Source organism: Convolutriloba macropyga, chromosome 6 (assembly GCF_964194025.1).
Source record: "Convolutriloba macropyga chromosome 6, txConMacr16.3, whole genome shotgun sequence".
NCBI classification, from domain to species: domain Eukaryota; kingdom Metazoa; phylum Xenacoelomorpha; order Acoela; family Convolutidae; genus Convolutriloba; species Convolutriloba macropyga.
In genome coordinates, this window is record NC_134473.1 from 64644954 (window position 1) to 64665133 (window position 20180).

A 20180-nucleotide genomic window follows, 5' to 3' on the forward strand; every position below is an offset into this window, starting at 1 on the left:
TTTAAATGTACGTTGTGTAACTCTGATGAAGTCACCTGAAAAATGTGGCATTAATCGAGAACCGCCCCGCAGTTCGAGTCGAGATGTAAGTCAGAATATGAAAGTGAGTTTTGCAGAGTCACGTAGCAATGCTTAAAACACAAACTTGCAGCTTTGAAATCAATCTAACACTGTATATAGAAAAATGTCGCATTGTATAATCTGGCTGTGCAGAGATCTGACACTATAAATCATCCGATCATCAATTCATCTGACAATCGAGAGCCTTTCTACAATTTCTCTCCCTCATAAATTTTTGCTGGATAAAAATTCATTTAGGAAAGAATTCAGGTTAGAAGTGTGACTATCGAAATTTTGCAGCTATAATTGTCAAAATTTTTCGGAGTTTCGAGGTTGTGCTGATGAAAAATATTTCATTTGTTGTTTTCAAGCTCGCACTAATGAACTTCATTTCATGCGCGAGTTGAACCAATTTATCTGCTTTCTTGAACTCCTTCACACGCCAAACAAGTAAAATTGTTCAAGCAGTTTTAAGAAATGTCGATCAAGGATACCTTATTCACATTTGAAAACATTGCGGGTCAAAAAATTTTCTGAAAATGCGCTGAAAAATTTTCTGAGAGATCTCAGCCCGCGCACAAAACCGTAATGTTAAGCGGAACCATTTACTTTTAATATAAATAGCATATTTCGATAGAATATCCACCAGATAAATAATATGAGGATAAATTAGTACAAATAGGAATTTGTCATCCATTAGCAGACAAAAACTGGAAAAATTTCACATAGTCGGGTCATTTCTGTTTAACCAGTGAAACAAAACATGATATATATTGCCAGAACATGTAACATATGGTCTTTTAATCAAAAGTTTAAACACGACAATTACGCACAAGCTAAAACGTCAATAAAAAATCTTGAACAGACATTTTAGGATATTTTTATAAGAATACAAGAAAGGATTCCTGTATGCATAGAATTTTTATAAGTTAGCTGATATTTCGACATTTTGAAAAAATCCTTCGAAAAAATTTATCTAAGTTTTTCAAGTTTGGTTTCACTGGGAAGTTACTATATGATTTCGGTAGGCAGTTGTATATCAAAAGGGGGTCAGATAGCCTCTAGTTTATTTGTTTGTTTATTCCCTTGAAATTCCCATCGCGTTCATCTCGCGACCCTCCTGGGCCAGAGCACAGCCGGCACAACACATTATGACACAACAGTCGCCCATGAATGACCCTTCGATTCCTTTGTTTTCACGCACCTGTAACACAATCAAGACATTTTTGTGAATTACAAGTCTCTAATTATAAGTAAAGTACACAAAGTTTTAGAAAAATATAATCTGATGAATATATTTAAGGGAAAGCCTCGTTCACCCTTTTGAAGAACCTAAATCCAAGACAATATAGAAATCATAGACGAAAGCACTTTTTTTCATGAACGATATTGCTGTGGTACTTTTTTTATGCGACTGGGAATGACCGCGAGAAGCCGTCAACTTTTGAGAGCCTTGATGTCTGGTTTCAATTATTATGAGCGATGTGGTTATGCAAATAAGCACTTACGGTTCCGGACATCTATGGTATCAAGTATGCTAGACCATGTTCAATTAATGATTTTAAAAGAGCACAAAAACTTACTTAGTTTCAGATAAAATTCCAATATTTTTTAAAAATTTCAAAATTTATTTAACTGTAGAACATAAACAAGGCGGCTCGGTAATGTGCGATCGCACATAATGTTCCGACCCCGCTCATCCACAATTTTGGCATAATTGCCTACCAAATGAGGAACAGATGGAAAAACACAAAAAACTCAAGTATTTTTCAAAAAAAAAACTGGTGTATGAACGAAAAGATAGCCTCCAAAGCAAAAAACTCAGTGGAGTAAAAAATGATGCATTAGATTGCTGAGGTATGCCGATATTAAGAAAGCGAACGAAGACGAACGGCAAAATCAAACAACAACAACAAACATTAATTACATAAAAAAAATTATGTCCGTTTTAAAAAACGAAACTAAATAACAAAGTCAAAATAGCGTCAGATAAAACTGAAAAAAAAACAAAATAACTTGTAATTCAACAAACAAATGGATATTCACCAGTTCATAATAAAGCTAGGTAACAATTAGACAAAACAGAACAGAAACTTCGCTGAAATTTAAAAAAAAAACAATTAATTTCAACGTACTGATAACCATAGGAATCTACTAAAATATCCCATAGGATTACAATTACCAATGCTTCTGAAGAATTGAATTAAGAACTCTTGTTATTCATTTTTTTATGCAGTTACAAAAAGAACAACAAATAGAAAACAAACTAAAAATCAATTAAAACTTGCCAGAAAATGCTTTGAAAGCCGTAAAGCCATACTTTGGCCCCCAAAACATGTTCAATTGCGCCTTCGTCGAACACCTATAATGTATTATGTCGCCGCCCATAAATGAAAAAAAGCAACAATTAGACCAAAAAGAAAAAAATGGAAAATTATGTAATACTTGTTATTTTTTTCGTAAAAAAAAATTACTTCCAAAGACATAAAAGCCAATAATTACAAAATTAAAAATTTGAATAGGTTCGTCCATTCTTCCAAAAGAAGCCGTTGAGATCTTCAATTATCCAGATTATGTCTTACGTCTACAAAAAGAGCGTCAAATATGACAAAAATCAAGAATTCATTTACTTTTTTTTGTGAAAAACCCGTGTGGAAGCCAGTAAAGTCATAACGAATTCTCTTAAAACATTATATTTTGTGACAGCAATCCCTTTTGAAGCTTTCCCTTGTAATGTATTATTTGACCTCTCATTAATGAAACTAGATAATAATTAGACCAAAAAGAAAAAAGCAAGATTATGTAATACTTGTTCTTATCGAAAAAAAACTTATTTCCAAAGACATGAAAGCCATTAATTACAAAATGAAAAAATTGAATAGGTTAGTCTATTCTTCCAAAAGAAGACCTTGAGACCTGCAAGTATCCAGAACAAGTCTTACGTCTACAAAAAGAACGTCAAATATGACAAATCAATTTTTAATTCACTTTTTTTGTGAAAAACCTGTGTCGAAGCCACTAAAGTCAAAAAGAATTCTTTGAAAACATTAGATTTTGTGACAACAATCCCTTTTGACAACTTCCCTTGACAAAAAGAATGTCATCTTTAACCTTTAATTAACGAGACCAGGTAACAAACAGGCAATAAAAGGAACAAAATTGCGAAGTTGAAATGTTTTTTTTTTTCATTTTGGAAAACAATTGTTTTCAAAGTCATGAAAGCCACTTTCTATCTTCTATTATCAGAACATTGGCTCATCTTCTTTTCCAGGAAAAGCCAATCAAACCGAGTCACTGTACAGGAAATTAAATACGACTAAAAAGACAAAGTAGAAAAGACAGTTAAGACAAAATTAAAAAACTCAATTAAATTCTTCGAAAGTACTGTCGAAGCGGTAAAGAACCACAATCTATATCTTTAAGGATTTAAATTTTATCAATTGTGCTTTATTTTAAACGCGAAAAATGTGATATACGAACTGAAAATAACGTGATAATTTGACAAAACTAGAAAACATGAGAAATGAGCAAACACCTAAAAAATAAAAAAAAATAGTGAAATCTAGTAGTATCAAAGCCAGAACACCATAACTTGAGGCGCAAAACCGCAATAAAGACTAAATTTGAATTCAACAGAAAGAGGGAGCACTCTTTGATTGCTGACACTAAGCTACAAGTTGACCAAATTAAGAGAAAATTGGAGGCAGAGTTCAATAAGCCATTTTTATTTAAAAATCAATTTTTTTAAAAGTCAAAACGACCATAAGCTTCCAAGCAATCAACTAGATAAATTAATTTCAAGGTGATTAGGAAACTAATAGGACGTATAACTGATGACCGTTGATTTGAAATGTTCTGTTATTTAATTAATATAAAAAAGATCGAGTTTTTTTAATAAAAAACCGACTGACGACAATCCGAAATAATTTTGGATTGTAACGGTCCAAGATTGGTACAGAACTAGTCCTTCTAATGCTGATTGCCCATTTGGAATTTTTAATTTTTGGAATGCCATTGATATAGATATTTTCTTAGTTAAAAAATCAAAAATAAAGGCTGCGTTTTCGATAATCAACGAATAAAGTTAGCAGAAAACGGCGAAGTTTTATTTACAGAGCATTCTCAACGGAGGTTGAAGTGGATTTAGCCCCCTTTTCAGTCTACAAAGATTGTGTTAGTGGTTTTTGGGTGTGCACTTCCTGCGAAGTTAATCAGAATGGACTAAAGAATCCTATTTCGTGCAGATTTTGATGAAAAAGTCTGATTTTTGTGAAATATTTAGCCGGAATTTGTGACAAAAAAAATTCAATGAAAAAAGCCTACAATATATTTTGTCCTTAAACGTAACATTAACAACATTTCCTTGAAAAATTTTATGAAATTTTTTCAAAATTGGCGAAGTTTTAGTCAAAAGGTGAATGAAATCAACGGAATTCACTCTATTTTCTCGAAAGTTTAAACCTCGATATCTCCCTGTCAAAAGCGAAAATCAAAATAATCTTTCCAATTCCATATTCTACGCTGGACAAGCTTTCTAATGATACCAGTCTCAACTCTCTACGATGAATATATCGATCGGCCAAAATTGACTGAACAAAAAAAACCCATTTGGGTATATAGTTCCTCCCCCCTCAAGAGGGGTCGGAACAAATACATTACAGACATTATAACTGATTTCACAATTCAGCTCGCTTAGTAAACTGTAGTCAAATTAAAACTACTATCAAATTTTTGAGCTTGAATTATGCGCAAAGGAAAATGCCGATACTTGTTAATGTATCCCAGATTGATTAACGACAATGAAAATCGCTCTTGGGCTTATATTTGAGTTTTCAACAAAAAAATTGTTTATGAACTGTAAAAAGTAATCTTATTCTCACCAATTGTGAGATTTTTTTAATTTGGGATATTGTCTAAGGAAATTATTAGGCTAGATATACATCGATGAGATTTTAGCTCATGAAAATTTATTATCCTCGACAATTGAAAACAAACTTCTATCTATGAAAATAATTTGTTATGTCAAGAATTGTCTATCAAAACAATTGTCCTCAGTCTTACAGAAAACGTTAACTTTTACTTGAACCAAATTGGTCTGAATGATTTAATAAGTATTGGCTTTAAACGATCTACTTGACAAAATATTTATAAACGTTATGATTACTTTTAAGATGTATTGATTAAACAAAAACACAATTCATTACGTTCATGGCAAAAGGTTTTCATGATTCAATGTTTCCTGTTCTCGTCTTTTGAGAAACAATTTTTTCATCATTGTTTACTATTATAATACTAATAACATAGTCAAAATTTATTTCCAATTTATATCCCAATAGCAAAAATCTAGTTGTAAAAAGCGGTGCTTTTTTGGTATGTTAGGAACTGATGGAGTTAAAGATAGATTTGAAAAAATATACAACCGACATAGAAGAACAATCACATTTTGTGAAGTAATTCAAACGTTCACAAAATGAAAAAGAACCCGGGCCGAGGTTTCACACTTATTTCACCCCGAATTAGCGGGGGTATAGTGGTAATGCGTATTAGATTCCTATTTATGAGTGTAGGAGTGTAATTTTTGGAAAAGTTTTTACACTCTTTTCTCCACTCTTTTTACACTCTTTGCAGAGAGTGTAAGAGTGTAATAGGAAATTTCAAGAGCGTAATCCAAAAGAGTGTAAAAAAAGAACTTTCACGTATAATTCCTGAAACCACACTTTTATTTTACACTATTTCCACTCTTATTAAGTTATTTTTTACACTCTTTACACTCTTTTACCCGTTTTTTTCTGGTAAAATCTTGGGCTCAGGAATGAGCAAATCATAGAGAGATCTGCTAAACCTCTCCATTTTAGGCGTAAAAAGAAAAGGGATAGCGACTCATCAAAAAAATTGGGCTTTATCAAACGGACCCTTGAAAATAATTTTGTTCTAACTCATGGTCGCCTCGATTGGCCAGACCAAACTGACCGAAATGTGGGTATTGACAAGACCGAACAGGCCAAAGAAGTGCCATTGGCCAGACGGAGAGCGGAACTCAATTTCTTTTCAGACCAATGAATGAGTTGGGTCACCCCGGACCCCCCTGTCCGCGAACCAAGTCGGTCTGCGGCAAAATACCTGTCATGGGTTGCGGACCTCATCCTGGGTCCCGATTGTCCAAAATTTTGGGTGTTTTAATAGAGGCTAGAGGTGGACTAGGGTAAAAATAATTTATGTTATTTTGTCTAATGACCTTTCCCCGAATGGTGGCTGCGCATATCCAGTCCAGGGGAGGAATGAGGCAGAGGATCCCGTGCAAGATACATGACTCGCCAACCGTCTCTGCTATTTTTCCTGAAATCACATCACATTCCCACTCGAATAGTTCTTGTATAAAAAATGGTCTTTCATATTAAAGCTCACGGACGAACTTTCAGCCTCCCCCATTGGCTATATCCACTAAGCCGGGTTGGAAATGATGGGGAATGGCCCAAAAGTTTGAGAAATGAAAAAAAATTTGAGCAGCAAGCTGAACAATTTTTTGCTCAAAGTCACGAAGTTATTTCGAATGAAAAGATAAAGAGAACTGCACCATTCGTCAGCAGTGCATTTATGATACTCGAAATTTCAAAGTTGATCTGAATGGAAAATGAGATTTAAATGTTTCAATAATCAAGTATGCAAAATTTTTGAGTACACTAGAGCTGAAGAACACTGTTTTTTGTTTTAAGAAAACAATTGTTGTTAAAAAAATGGAATACATCGTTTTAGATTAACCTAAGTATTTTTTAACATAATTAATGGCTAATATTTATAGTTTTTGGTCAAAAATTTCGTTATAAATTAGGCGAGAAATGATGAATATTTTAAAAAATATTTACAAAAATTGGTCTTTACCAAATCAAGACAAAAATTCATGTAAAAAAAGACGTATAACCTCTTAAAAAACCATCATCTTATTTCTTGCTCCAGAAACAATACTTCTAGCGAGATAAAAAATGACATTTAAATTTCAGGTGCTTCAAAATAAAACAGAGCCAGAAAAAAAATGCGAAACTAGCAATTTAGAGGCCTACAAAACTTATTTTCCAAAAAAAAGGCCAAATTGCAAACAAGAAAGCCATTCTGTTGAACTCTGAAAAACTACAAAACAACTTTTATGTATGTAATTTTTGGCAGATTGTAGGATTAATTTCTGCTGTTTCCGTGTTGACTGCTTTTTAATTGTTCCAACCATTTTTACTCTAATCCTTTATTGTTTTTCTATCTTTTATCAATAATATGTTTATCAATTATTGAAGCCAAAATGAGACAATTTATTATATCTTTTTTTTAAATAGAAGTGAGATCCAAACCAAAAAAAATATTGTTTCGAAAAAAGAAATCATATAGTTGTTTTAAAAATCCTTCATTTTACTTGTTTCAAACTCTGCAGTTCCCATGAAATTAATTATTAAACAGGTTGTGATTAAAAACTATAAATAACTCCAAGAAAATTGTAAAATAGAAGCAAATATTTGATTTTTAAATATTTTTTCAGGTAACCAAAAATTCATTAGAAAATCAAAAAGTAACATTAGTTAATTATATATATATATATATATATATATATATATATACATATATATAGATATATATATATATATATATATATATATATATATACATCTAAATAACTAAAATAAATAAATTTGACCACGAAAAGCGCAGAGAAACTACATGTTTCTGAGAAATTATATATAATATACACAATACATATAATCCTCAGAAATATGTGGTTTCTCTGCGCCTTTCATGATCAGATTTAGTTATTTATCTGCAGGCATAATAAATTTTCATAGGTTTGCTTGTGTATCTTGGAAATCACTAAAAATATCTTTGGAATTTTTAAGTTTTTCTAATAAATCTGGAAAGATTTTTTAGAATATAAAGCAAACCATTTATTTGAAATTCTATAAACAATTTTATAAATTAGGATAAATAATTTTAGTGACGAAGAGCTTTCTTGAATAGTTAAAATTGCTTATAATGCACAATGATTATAGAAGTAAAGCGTTATCTTCAGAATTTTTTAAGAAAAACTTTCAGTTGTTTTTAGGAAAAAACACATAAGCTTTTAACCAGGGAACACTATAATCAAGACACGACTGAATCGTGGCACAGTATGCATGAAGTTCTGACCAACGTGTTGCAAAAAAGTTTAACGAAAAATCCAAGACATACAGTAACTTTGCTTGAAATGTAACTGTTCCTCACTGGCCAGTGCCCTACCATTAGACTTTGATCAATATTGAGCTAATTTGTGGAATTATGAGACAAAGTTGTTGTAAAAATAATACCAATTATAATATTTTATTATAAATATTTGCTTAGTCACCATGTCACACCCTGTAAGGCCCCTTTACAGGTAATAAGATGAGTTTTGAGGAATTCAAAGCCAAAATGGACCAAATTGTCAACATTAATTGGTAGGGGCGCTGGCTTGAAATTTTGGCATTTATAATAATTAGCAAAACTGTTTATCATTTACAATACTTTTAAAATTACTCTGTAATAATTTCCCGGGTCGAGGAATTCGTCAAAATTTATGTAAGAAATGCGCTGACAACCGCTGAAAAAAAAAATTTTCAGCGGGTAAATCTTACACATTAATCCGCTTAATCTGCTGATTTTTCAGCACTTTCTTACATATTTTCAGAACTTTTCAGCACATTAAGCGGAGAATTATGTAAGATCTAACTGCTGAAAATATAATTTTTCAGCGGCTGTCAGCGCATTTCTTAAATGACTTTCAGGACCTATGTTGCACAATATCTGCACTTATCTTATGCATTTTCAACGGTTTCCTTGCACAATTTGAAACCTTTTGAGTTGCTTTTCCTGCTGTACATTCAGAAGAAGCAACTGTTCAGGACTTAAAAGCATTGTACTAGGTCAGTTCAACTTAAAAACAGTTGGATATCTGCCAAAAGACTTAAGGATTTTGTCAAACCTTAAGATAAAGCAGTTATTGCAACTGAGGTATAAAATCAAAGTACTTGATTGAATGAAACTGGGTAGCTTAAGTATAATTATCTTTGTTCGGTTATATACGATGAAAGTATGACGCTTTTCACTCGGTCTTTTTCTCAAAAAAATGAATTTTCAGTTTTAAAAAAAAACCACGCAGAGGTTTGATTGATTAGTGGCTCTTCATAAGTGCAAAAGTTGAAGAAGCCTACATGCTGACTACGTTATAAGCCATAGTGAGCACAAAAAATTGCACGTAAAATTATGTAAGAAAGGCGCTGAATCCGCTGAATTTAAAATTTTCACAAGTGCTGAAATTATGTAAGAAAGGCGCTGAATCAGCTGAATTTAAATTTTTGACAAGTGCTGAAATTATGTAACAAAGGTGCTGAATCAAATGCCGATTTTATCCAAGAGATGCGCTGAAATGTGCTTAAATATTTTATTTCAGCGGATTCAGCACCTTTTTATCGATTTTCAGCGCAATCAGCACAAACCTTACATAATTTCAGCACATTCAGCGGATTTCTTACAAAATTATCCGCTTACAGTTGCTGACCCCTCGACCCGGGTTCCAAAATTTAGATAAATTTTGTATAATAGTGTACCTTGGATGAAACAGGGGACACACCAGGCTAATAGACATATGGTCATGTCATTGAAACACTCGAACAGTCCAGAGCTCCAGTCGCCCATTTTGAATTCTGCTCAGTCAAATATCTATCTGCGAGAGTCACGTGACCAACTGATTGGATAATTCGATACTTGCAGAGGAAATGACAGCCTGAAAATATTATCTCATATCAAAAACGAAAGGATCGGTTTTTAAGCCCCCCCTCAGGGCATAATGGCATATTTACGTCATTGGGGGTCGGGGGTCAAACGCTCTATACCCACTAACCTGGGAGGGGGGGGGGGCACAATTTTGCTCAATCCACTTTTTAATCTGGTTAATTTAGCTATCACATTTTGTGTGGACTATATTAAGAAAAAAATTGACCTTTTCCCATGCGTACCCCCGCCAAGCTTAGTGGGTGCTTATTATTTGCACTCCAAGACAAACGTGCCGAGCTTTTACATTATAGCACGTGCTCAGCAGCTGGGGGGTGCATAACATACTGAGGTGAGTGGGTGGGAGCACAAATGGAAAATTTCCAAAAAAAAAACAATTAGCTGTTGAAATCCAAAGTTAATTAAGTTTAAATTAGCTATTCATTTCAAAACATTCAACTGATTTCTAACTTCTTCAACTGATTCATCTCACTCTGTCAAAAAAGTAGGAGTTTTGAGCTGACAATTAGCTAATTTTTGCCGAGTGAATACAATCTTCCTTCGTAGTATTTTCTAAAAAACATGGTAAAAATAATTCAATTATACATGAATCAAAGAAAACCTGATTGGTTAGCAGAATATTTAAATTGTCTCCTGAAGTAAAAGTATGAAGAAATATCTTAAAGATGTGGGATCGTTTCCGTTTGTCCCCCCCCCCCTCAGCTTTTTTGGTGCATTTTATTTGCACCCCCCCCCCCCCCCAGACGCGCGTGCCACATTTTTACATAATGATTCAGTGTGTAATGACACGCGCTCTCTAACTTCTAACTTGGGGAGCATAACGCACTGGGGGGGGGGGGGGACAAACGGAAAAGGTCCAAGATTTGTTATATTAGTGAAAGATCGCCAATTGCGGATTTAAAATATTAATTGATGATTGGCAATTACTCATATCCCGAATAGTATAAAATTATTTTATAAGTTAAGTAGCCAGAAGTGAAACTTTCAATCGCAAAATTTAGGCTTAATAAATTTGCGTTGCGGAAAACAAGGCGTCTTAAATCCACTTTCAATCGAAGTAACGCTATTTCACATGTAACAATGTTTTTTTGACAACCTTCCAAACAGCAAAAGCTACTATTTAACGAGTTTTTATCAAGTTTTTTAAATTTCTATTTAACTTGTTTTCACTCTAAAATTAAAGTAAAGAAAAGTTTTTGGAGTTCTAATTAATAGCTTTAAATGTTTCATTAGCAATTCAAACTAAAAAACTTTCGGTAGTTGCCCGATTGTTTTCCGATTGATCAAATTCACCCTTTCAAATAAAACTGATTTGTCATATAATTCGAATAGAATATTTCTGTTCATATAGTTTTTATTTTTGATGCTTAAAAGAACTGGGAAATCTTAAACCTGTCATTTTATGCAGCTACGCTAAAAAATGAATACGTCAGAGTAATTTCTGCAAATTCAAGTTGATGCTAGTTTTCAGCTAATTTCATACAGTCCCCCAGTGATTTTCGAATTTTTTTGTGTAGGATCCGAAATGATGCTTATCTTACGACGAATTTTTTAAGATAAGATATGATAAGATGCTCAGTACACATCATAAAATACATATTATCAGATCTTACACGATAAAGAGCCATAAGCAGAAGTTTTACCTTGTAAGAACTCAGATGCTTACTAAGAATTTTTGTCTTATAAAAAACCTATAAGACAACTTATAAGATGAACATTCTGTCTAACAAAATCTAACATTTTGTTACAGTTTGTATGATTTTGTAAAAAGGTATAAAAACCCATTTTTCGTATGAACAAACGAACTGAAGAGCCCAGAGAGGACAGATAAAAGATACTCCTCGAGTTTTTCATACAGGTGTTCACCAGTCGAATTTTTGCACATAAGGATCTGACAAAAGAGGAATACCATCTGTATGATTCTATAAGAATGGTCTTTTTTCGTGTAAGATCTGATGAGATGCTTACTAAGAACTTTTCATCGTCTCGGATCTTTTAAGATTTCGCAAGAATAGGCATTCTTTTTATCAAATCTTTTTAAAAGATTGCATGTTCCTAAGAACTCTTATAAGATTTTACACGATAAAAATATTTGGTAAGCATCCTATCAGATATTATACGATCAAAATTCCGGTGACAAAAAGGAATTTTTGTAATGTGAGATCTTATAAGATGGAATTTTTGTCGTATAAGATCTGATAAGATGCTTACTTAGAATTTCAATATTGTGAGATCTGATAAACTGTCTTATAGCATCTTGTAAGGGGATGCATATATTTCCAAGTTCCTATAAAGAAATTTCGTTAAAAAATTTCAGATGTTACACGATAAAAATTAAAGAATCACTGGGGTCTGCTTTCAATCATGGCAGACTCAATAATCCTTTCAAAATCACAGCGAAATGGAACATCGCGTTGTGAAACACTTGAGATATTTTTACTGTACTAAATAATATCGCAGTCACATTTTTGAGACTGAAATCCTCAAAAATTAAACAAGACCGCTGACCAGCAAACAGCAAAAGAAATTGATAACGAAATTTTTTAGCTAACCCCAGAGATATTTATCTAATAATTTATGATAATTTATCTAATGATTTTCTATAAGTAACACATCCAAAAAGTGACTAAAAGTAATTGTTTTTCAATTAAAGCCAGTTTAGTGTTATTTAGAATATTGCCTTTTCTAATAGCAGCTTCACAAGTGATCACCAGAAGTTGTCTTCTTCGCAGAAAAGATCAAACGCTATATTTTTGTTAAATTTTAAGCAATTAAAAGAACAATGCAGTAAAAGTATCGCTAGCAACATCACTTCAGAATATGTAAGGCAGGAACGACTAAGTAATCTTTCGCGGTCTCTAGTCCAACAGCATTTCAAAGCTGAATTTTTTTTTCATTCACATACGTCCTGTAACAGCATGAATGCAGTCCATTTGTAGGTTTACAATTTTTTTAAATCATGATATCGTACTTCAGAAAAAAAAACTTAATTTTTGCCATGATCAGACAAAATTCATTTGAAATATTCGATCATACCAAAAAAAAACGAACGTTACGCAATCAAATGAAAGCTGGCGTACCTCCCTAGAAAAATGTAAGGACAAACTACCAGAAAAATTGTAACCTCAGTCCGGGTTTGTGAGTTTTGTGCGCCGCTTACCGAATTTATTATTATAGTTTAATTTTTTGCTTAGTAAAAGATTTTTACACATTGATCGCTCAATCCAACTAAAAGTAAGAAACCTGAAAATTTATTAATCTTACATGATCATAACTGTCATTACATTTAAGGACTATGCAGCTAAGTATTTCTGTTTGTGAAGCTGTTGCTGATGTAACATACAAATCCATGAACAATAATTTTAATTTTTAATAGTATATAAAAATAGTAACAGCCGGTACTATATCTAAATACATAATGCAAGTTTTCATCATCCTTCTATACTAATTTCAATATTCGTTCGCTTGCTACAAAGAATTAACCAGTATAATTTGTCCAAACACCTTGAAGGCGCCGAAGAAACAGTTTCAGGAAATTATCATCAAATAAACCAAAAACATTACCAAAAATTAAAGATGAAAATATTTTTAAACTTTCTATTTGCATTATATATAATGTCAGAGCAGATTGATCAAACTAATCTCCTCTAATATAACAATTTACAAATGCAGTTGAGAGTTAGATAGTTTGTGAATCCCTAGGATGAGAAAATTAATACAAATGGTTATAAATGTTTTTTATAGATTATAAGAAAAGTATTTTCCACTTCTTTGAATTTCGAAATTGCTCTTTGAACTGATCTTTTCAGCCTTTGGGTGCTTCAACAAAAACAAAATCCAAATTGGCTTACAGGCAAGTTCATTAAAATCGTTCTCTTCATAACAAAAGGTTACGCAGGAGCTGCAAAATGAGAGCAACAAAATTGTTGTGTTTTTGTCACAAAATGAAGATAGCCGCAGTGCAGTCAGAGCCTAAAGTAATATATCTATAATTTCGAATCTAAAATTGATCCCCAAAATTTGTTTTTCTGATTTTTCTAAACAGTTAACGTGAGTTTTCTTAATGATGCATATACGTTTATCACTCATCAATGAAATTAAATTATTGATCACTGACATTCAAATTGAAAATGTCTTTATGCAGCTACATGTGCGCCTCTGTCAAGTTTAGCGATACCATGATTCAACTCAATCACAATGAATTTCTGAAATGAATTTGATTATGAAGCCAATCAATAAACAAAAAAATATTATGCTCTCGCGCTTTTAAGAAATATTCAACAATTTTAAATCTTAATCTTCTGGTTATTATTGGTCACTATTATGCAACAGTTCATATTATAAAACCTAAAAATAAGTAGACTTAACGTATCATTTTTGATTGGTGAAGCAAGGAATTTTACTTTTTAATTTAATAAAAATGTTTTCCCTTTTAATCAAGACTCCATAGCCACCTAAACTATGTTATCCAGTACGCTTTGCTTAGAAAAGGATCAAGACGCAATTGATTTCTAAATGTATTATTCTGCATTAAATTCTAATCCCACACTAAAAACAAATAGGTTCAAAAAATTATGTTCAGTTCTCGCAACTTTATCGACACTAATAAAAATAATAAAACTTAATTAAAAAAAACACCCGATAAAAACCTTATTACGGACAAGTCTGGTACAATCAAGTTGGAAGATTTTAGTGAAAAATTGTTTGTTCCCCTGTCGACTTCAAATGGCAACCTTTCAAGATTTTGCCAGATTTTTCAAGACAGTGGTGCATCATCATTTAAAATTTTCATCAAAAATCTTTTTACTTATGGTAAGCATTTAAAATCAAAACGTTGGCAATTTTGACCTTTTCTTGCAATGTGAAACATAAAATAACTCTAAAAATAAACTGAACATTGTAACAAGATCAGAGAACAAAATTGAAAAGGAATGAAATGATGAAATGAGATGTGAGACGTAATTATTATTTTATTTTTGCAGTAAATTATTTTACGCATATCGTTTAACTGTAAAAAACCAGCAGAACAAACTGAAAATTTTTTAACGTTCCATTTTGTTTTGGTGACAACCAACGGAACTCTAGCGCTTTGTATTCAGTTGAATAAGCTTCAATTGATATATTTTGACGTTTATTTAGATATTCAAGTTCAGATTTTCTGCTAAAACATCCAGCTGTATCTGAGGAAATATGAAATTCCAGCTGAAAATGAAAGATGATGGATGATTTTATAAGAATCGATAGGAGCAGAGCTCGACAGAAGCAAACTTGCAAGAGTCTTCCAAGACAAACATTGCTTCAGCAAGTCATTGGTTGTCTTATAACAGCTCGGAAGAAGAATGCTTATAATGCATGATAGCCAAAATTGCGGGTTTCATTTCTATAAGATTGGGACAGAAAATTGACAATCAGTGTGACTTTGGGGTCGAAATTTTACAACGCAGAAACATTAAATAGCTATCAAACGTTTTTGTTCGTTCATTTTTTAGCGAGGTGATCATCCTTTGGTCAGTATATTTTTTTTGTCAATTTTGTCTTCGTGAAGGAACACGAAAGAGACTCAGGACCTTTTTAAGGTTGCATACTTCATACTTTGGCTCATAATCAGAACAAACGTGTTAAGAAAACAACTGGATACGATCAGACATATTTAACCATACGATTTTGGCTCAAAATTTCACATATCAGTAACTTAAAAGCGCGAATAACAAAAACGATTATATAGAAACATTGCAAATATTTGATTGCAAAATTCATTATCTTGAGAAAAAACAAAATGATGGAAAACTTTTGGTGTTTTCACTATAATATAACCTTTAGATTTTCTGGAAGAATTGAAGTCAGGTGGCTATGAAACCGGCTAAAGTTCTGGACGTTCAATAGAAACCTGTACAATATGGAAAAATAATTTGAAATTTTTATTCATAATTAGCATTGTTCCAATATTTTCTCAGAATAGGGGAATATATATGCGAGGCAGGCATTTCGAACGAAAAATTGAAAGGTATAAAAATCATCACCCGCATTGCCGTTGAAATTTATGATAAAAGCAAGCAAAAAATAGATTGGTTAAATAGAGATATATCACAAGTAATTCTTCTCAGATTCGAGACTAAGAAATTTAAGAAATTGAACTATGTGACCAAAACCTTCAAAAAAATCAATTATTTTGGTTTTTTAATCAAAGTTCTGTTAAAAAATTCTTTTTTATCCGTCTCTTTGTTTTCCGCTGGCTAATAAAAATTGCATGAACCGTTTTTTCTCTCTGTCGAAAAAGACTTTAGGCGATTTAGAGCTCTCAAAACAGCAAAAATCAACTTTGGAAAATAAAGAACAAAATAAGAAAAATATATCCCTTTCTAAATTCTAGAAACTTTGCTATCAACTTTTGTTGTTACAAAGAACTAACCAGATTAGTGTTTTCAAACACCTTGGAAGTGCCGAAAAAATATTTTCAGGAAATTGCCATCAAACGAACCAAAACCTTAAAGAAAAGTAAAGATGGAAAAATTTTCTTATCCTTCTTTTTGCGTTATTTATATTGTCCGAGCAAATCGATCGAACTAATCTCCTCTAGTATAGCGAATTACAAATAGAGAGAGTTTAAGAGTTAAGAGTTAAAGCATTTATGGATCACTAGGATGAGAAATTCAATACAAATGTTTATTTTTCATACATTATAAAAAAATTCAATTATCTGAATTACGAAATCTCTCCACGCACTGATCTATTCAAGCCTTTGGATGTGTCTATAAAATGAAAATCCAAATTGCCTTTGGACTGAGAAACTCATCCTATGAGAAACTAAGTTCTCATTTGGAAGAAGGAAAAGGAATTTTCTTTTCTTTTCATTACACATAAAAATGAGCAAACTTTCTATTTTATTAAAAGTAATCTTACTCATGTTAGTCAAAGAGCCAAGGCGTAAATTTGACTGTTAACCGAGCTTCGTCAACGCTGCAGAATGAAAGTCTTTGGAGTCAGCTTTTAGCGTTAAACTACAAAAATTCCTATTATTTTCTACGAATTTCTTTATTTTCCATTTCAAAATCAAAATTTGTTTCAGGTTTTACTGGTGACAATTCAGCGAGATTTTAAAACATCAAATTGGCTGGTTATGTTCTTTTGGCATCGAAATGGAAGAAAAATTTTGAAATTTTCAAAAATTTCATTGCAAATTATAGTGTCAGTTTTAAGGTTATGGGCCGAATTTCCTCAAGAAGTTTATTTTTCCAGGAAACATAATCAAAACCTAAAAGAATTCTTACGAAATTTTAGTAGAGAACAGATGTCTGGAAGAAAACTTTAAAAACCTTTTTTTGCTGGAGAATTGTGCATGTTTGCGTTTGTGAGTGTGTGTATATTTGTTTTCGTGCTTGTTTGGATTTACCTATGTGTGAGCCTCTATGTAACGTGTGTCGTATTTGTGTGTAAGAAGTAATTACCTGGATTTGCGGACATGAATCACAATTTAGACGAACGGCGATGAACCCTAAGTAAAGCTCAGCATGTCGTTCTTTGCATTTGTGTTTTTCTCTGTGTTGTGTGTGTATGTTTGTGTGGGGGGATGGGGTTTTGGGGGTGAGTGTTTGTATGGGTTTTAGTGTACGTACAGTTTGTGCTATGTGTACTTTATAGTGGAGAGAGAGAGAGAGAAAGAAAGAGAGAGAGAGAGAGAGAGAGAGAGAGAAAGAGAGAGAGAGAGAAAGTGACCTAGTCTGAGTTAATTGCATCCTCTGATTGTTAGATACATGTAGATATAGCGTGCAAAAACTGTCCGCAATTATGAAAAAGTAGAAAAATTGTTTACTATTTGCTACAATTTGTGGACAAAATTGAAGCTTTTTGTTCATAAATCTCGTTGATCACACATTCGTCCAAAAAAATTTATGTCCAAAATTCAATGTCCAATAATGCTCATGAGATAAAATTTTTAAAATTTTTCCATGAAATTCAGTAAGTTAAATTCCAAAGTTTTAGAGTCAGAATTACATTCACCGATACAGTTATCAGGAAAATCCAGGCGGAGTTTCCTCCGAAAAAGATAGAAGACCTAAATGAACATTGACAAACCATGAGTATTGACCAATTGTCAAAAAATACTTTTAAAAAGTTTTTTTTTCGGTGCTGCTGTTTTTTGTGTAATATGTGTGCTGTGCGTTGATTTATATGGTTTTGTGTTGTGTGCGTGTTTCGAATTCTACTGCATCTATCTTTCGAGAAAGTGGTAAAGAGTTTTCGTTTTCTCTGCCGAACGAAGACAGCATGCTATGGTTCAAACATTTAATTTCTCCAATGCATTTAATTTGCTTTCAAGTTCTCCCAACGGTTTTAGAAGTTGATTTTGCAACCTTGAGAGGTATGTTGGAACATACTGTGCTACTCATAGACTTGCTCGAGCCGTCTGGTTAAAATTGTTTAATGAGCTAATTAACTTTTCAATTTACTTTGTGAAAGCACAAAAAAACTGAGAAGCCCACACTTTTAAACATTCTTTTTGACTTCTTTAATTTCATTAGTTTTGAAAAAGACTTTCAGCTTTATATTTCTCCATCACGAGATTTGAGAATTTTCTTTCAACGCTACTTCTAGTAACCACCATTAGAAGAAATTATAAATCTAAAATTGTTTGAACTATGCGTTCAACCTCGTAATTTTAAAACTGGTTTCTTTATAGTTCATAGATGAAAATGAACAAAAAGTGACTTTACAAAGAGTAATATTTTCAATGAGACGACATAGACATAATATATAGTTAAACAATATGCATACCATAACATTTTTCCGTTTTACTGAGAATACAGCGTGGGGGGTGTTGGGAGTAGGAACAGAATTACGAATCGACTTGTAGATTCGCATGGATACAATAAACTACACGATAAAACGAAGTTTGACAAATCCTGATAAGATCTCAAGATTCTTGGCAAGAATCAGTCAGGATATGTTCGAACTTGCAAGATCGTTGTATGTGCGTTTCAAGAAAACAAGTATTTTAACAAGCACTTATTGAGAAGTGTCAAGATTGCCTTCAGAAAATTTATCTTAACGTGATCTTGCTAAAGCATTCAAACTTTTGATAAGAAAGTGCAGGCCTAAAATGTCTATCGCAAGGTGAATTAAATTTTGTTTTAGTGGGCATTCATGCTGCAAATCTTTCCAAAAAAGTTTTTTACCATTAATTGAAAGTCACTTACTGTTTAATAGTGAGCAAAGCTAGTTACAATTTTAAATTTGAAACAGCAATTTTTTTTGCTGAAACTAGAAAAATTTGTAATTATAACTAGTGATAACGGCAGGGAGTAAATTGAAAGTGATAATAGCGCGACAAAAAATGGTGTTCTACGAGCTATATATTTTTATAACAACTATTTTTTAATATAAACCGTGTATTTTTGTTTGCCTGTTTTCCCTGGTTTCTCAATCAATGTTTATTTCTGTTTACTTTTTTCATTTCCTGTTTATTCCTCTGATTTTGTTTCCTGGTTAAGCAGGCGAAATAAATGTTACCACACAATAATCAGCTAATAACGAGAAGTTATCATTTATCTATCACAAAAGCCAAAAAGACACAAATTTGGTTGCTAGGAAGTGTTTTTCTATTTTGTGGCTTGTTCACTTTTAGTAACTAATAATAGTTCTCTAGCTTAACTGGTTTCACAATTTTAATGAGCGCTGTTATTGATATATTTCTCATCAGGTCAGGGTAGCAATAAATGTGCATTAAGAAGCAAAAGACATTTTACATAAAAACACATTTGACTTAGAGGCGCATGAAATTGTATCTAAAACTCCTCCGAGTTATTACTGATAGAACAAAATCTGCCAAGTCAACAAGAAAACAAACAATTTCTTTATATTTGAAAATGCGTTGGCTAAAACAGGAAAAAAATAGCGATTGAAGAAATGTTTTGCAATATTGTTTCTGGCGCCCAGATAGAAGTATGAATAAGTTTCAATCTTGTTTGACACTGCCACGTTTTTGTGTAGTTTGTTTGTTTTTCAAGTGCACTGATCGAAAACATCTCATCTTTCAATCAAATATCTATTCAGCTTTCCAATCAAAAAAGCAGCACCATTATTTAATCAGTAAAGATTTTTTGTAAAGAATTATGAGCACCCGGACCTTGCTCACAGTGAGTTTCAGCGCTGTACCATCGACTTTCAATATTAACCATTACTGTACCAGACAAATAGCAGTGTAAGTACTTTTGCCAGTCTGCCCAGAGTCGATTAAGAAACATCTCAGTCTGTCCCTCTTCTTCGCAGCCTCATTTACATTATTAGTGAACCCTGCACAGAACGTTTCACATCATCAGACTGTACATACAAAGAACATA

The 20180-nt window shown here is 32.5% G+C and overlaps 1 protein-coding gene across 1 annotated transcript; it reads right to left on the reverse strand.

Moving 5' to 3' along the window:
- Nucleotides 1–1034: 1034 nt before the first annotated feature.
- Nucleotides 1035–19256, reverse strand: LOC142341136 (uncharacterized). Its single transcript, XM_075392029.1, has 4 exons — nt 19038–19256; nt 9660–9835; nt 6296–6396; nt 1035–1264 (listed from the first exon to the last, which is right to left on the reverse strand). Exons 2-4 carry the CDS (start codon nt 9745–9747, stop codon nt 1139–1141), a joined length of 315 nt encoding a protein of 104 aa, XP_075248144.1. The 5' UTR covers nt 9748–9835; nt 19038–19256; the 3' UTR covers nt 1035–1138.
- Nucleotides 19257–20180: the final 924 nt, after the last annotated feature.

What these genes read in the sequence shown, in the direction of transcription:
- LOC142341136 (XM_075392029.1), bottom strand. Translation starts at nt 9,747, where the DNA reads ATGGGCGACTGGAGCTCTGGACTGTTCGAGTGTTTCAATGACATGACC. An exon ending in TGTCCCCTGTTTCATCCAAG is followed by an intron (nt 6,397 to 9,659) that starts GTACACTATTAT and finishes ATGTGATTTCAG; the next exon opens with GAAAAATAGCAGAGACGGTT. An exon ending in CAGCCACCATTCGGGGAAAG is followed by an intron (nt 1,265 to 6,295) that starts GTCATTAGACAA and finishes ATTGTGTTACAG; the next exon opens with GTGCGTGAAAACAAAGGAAT.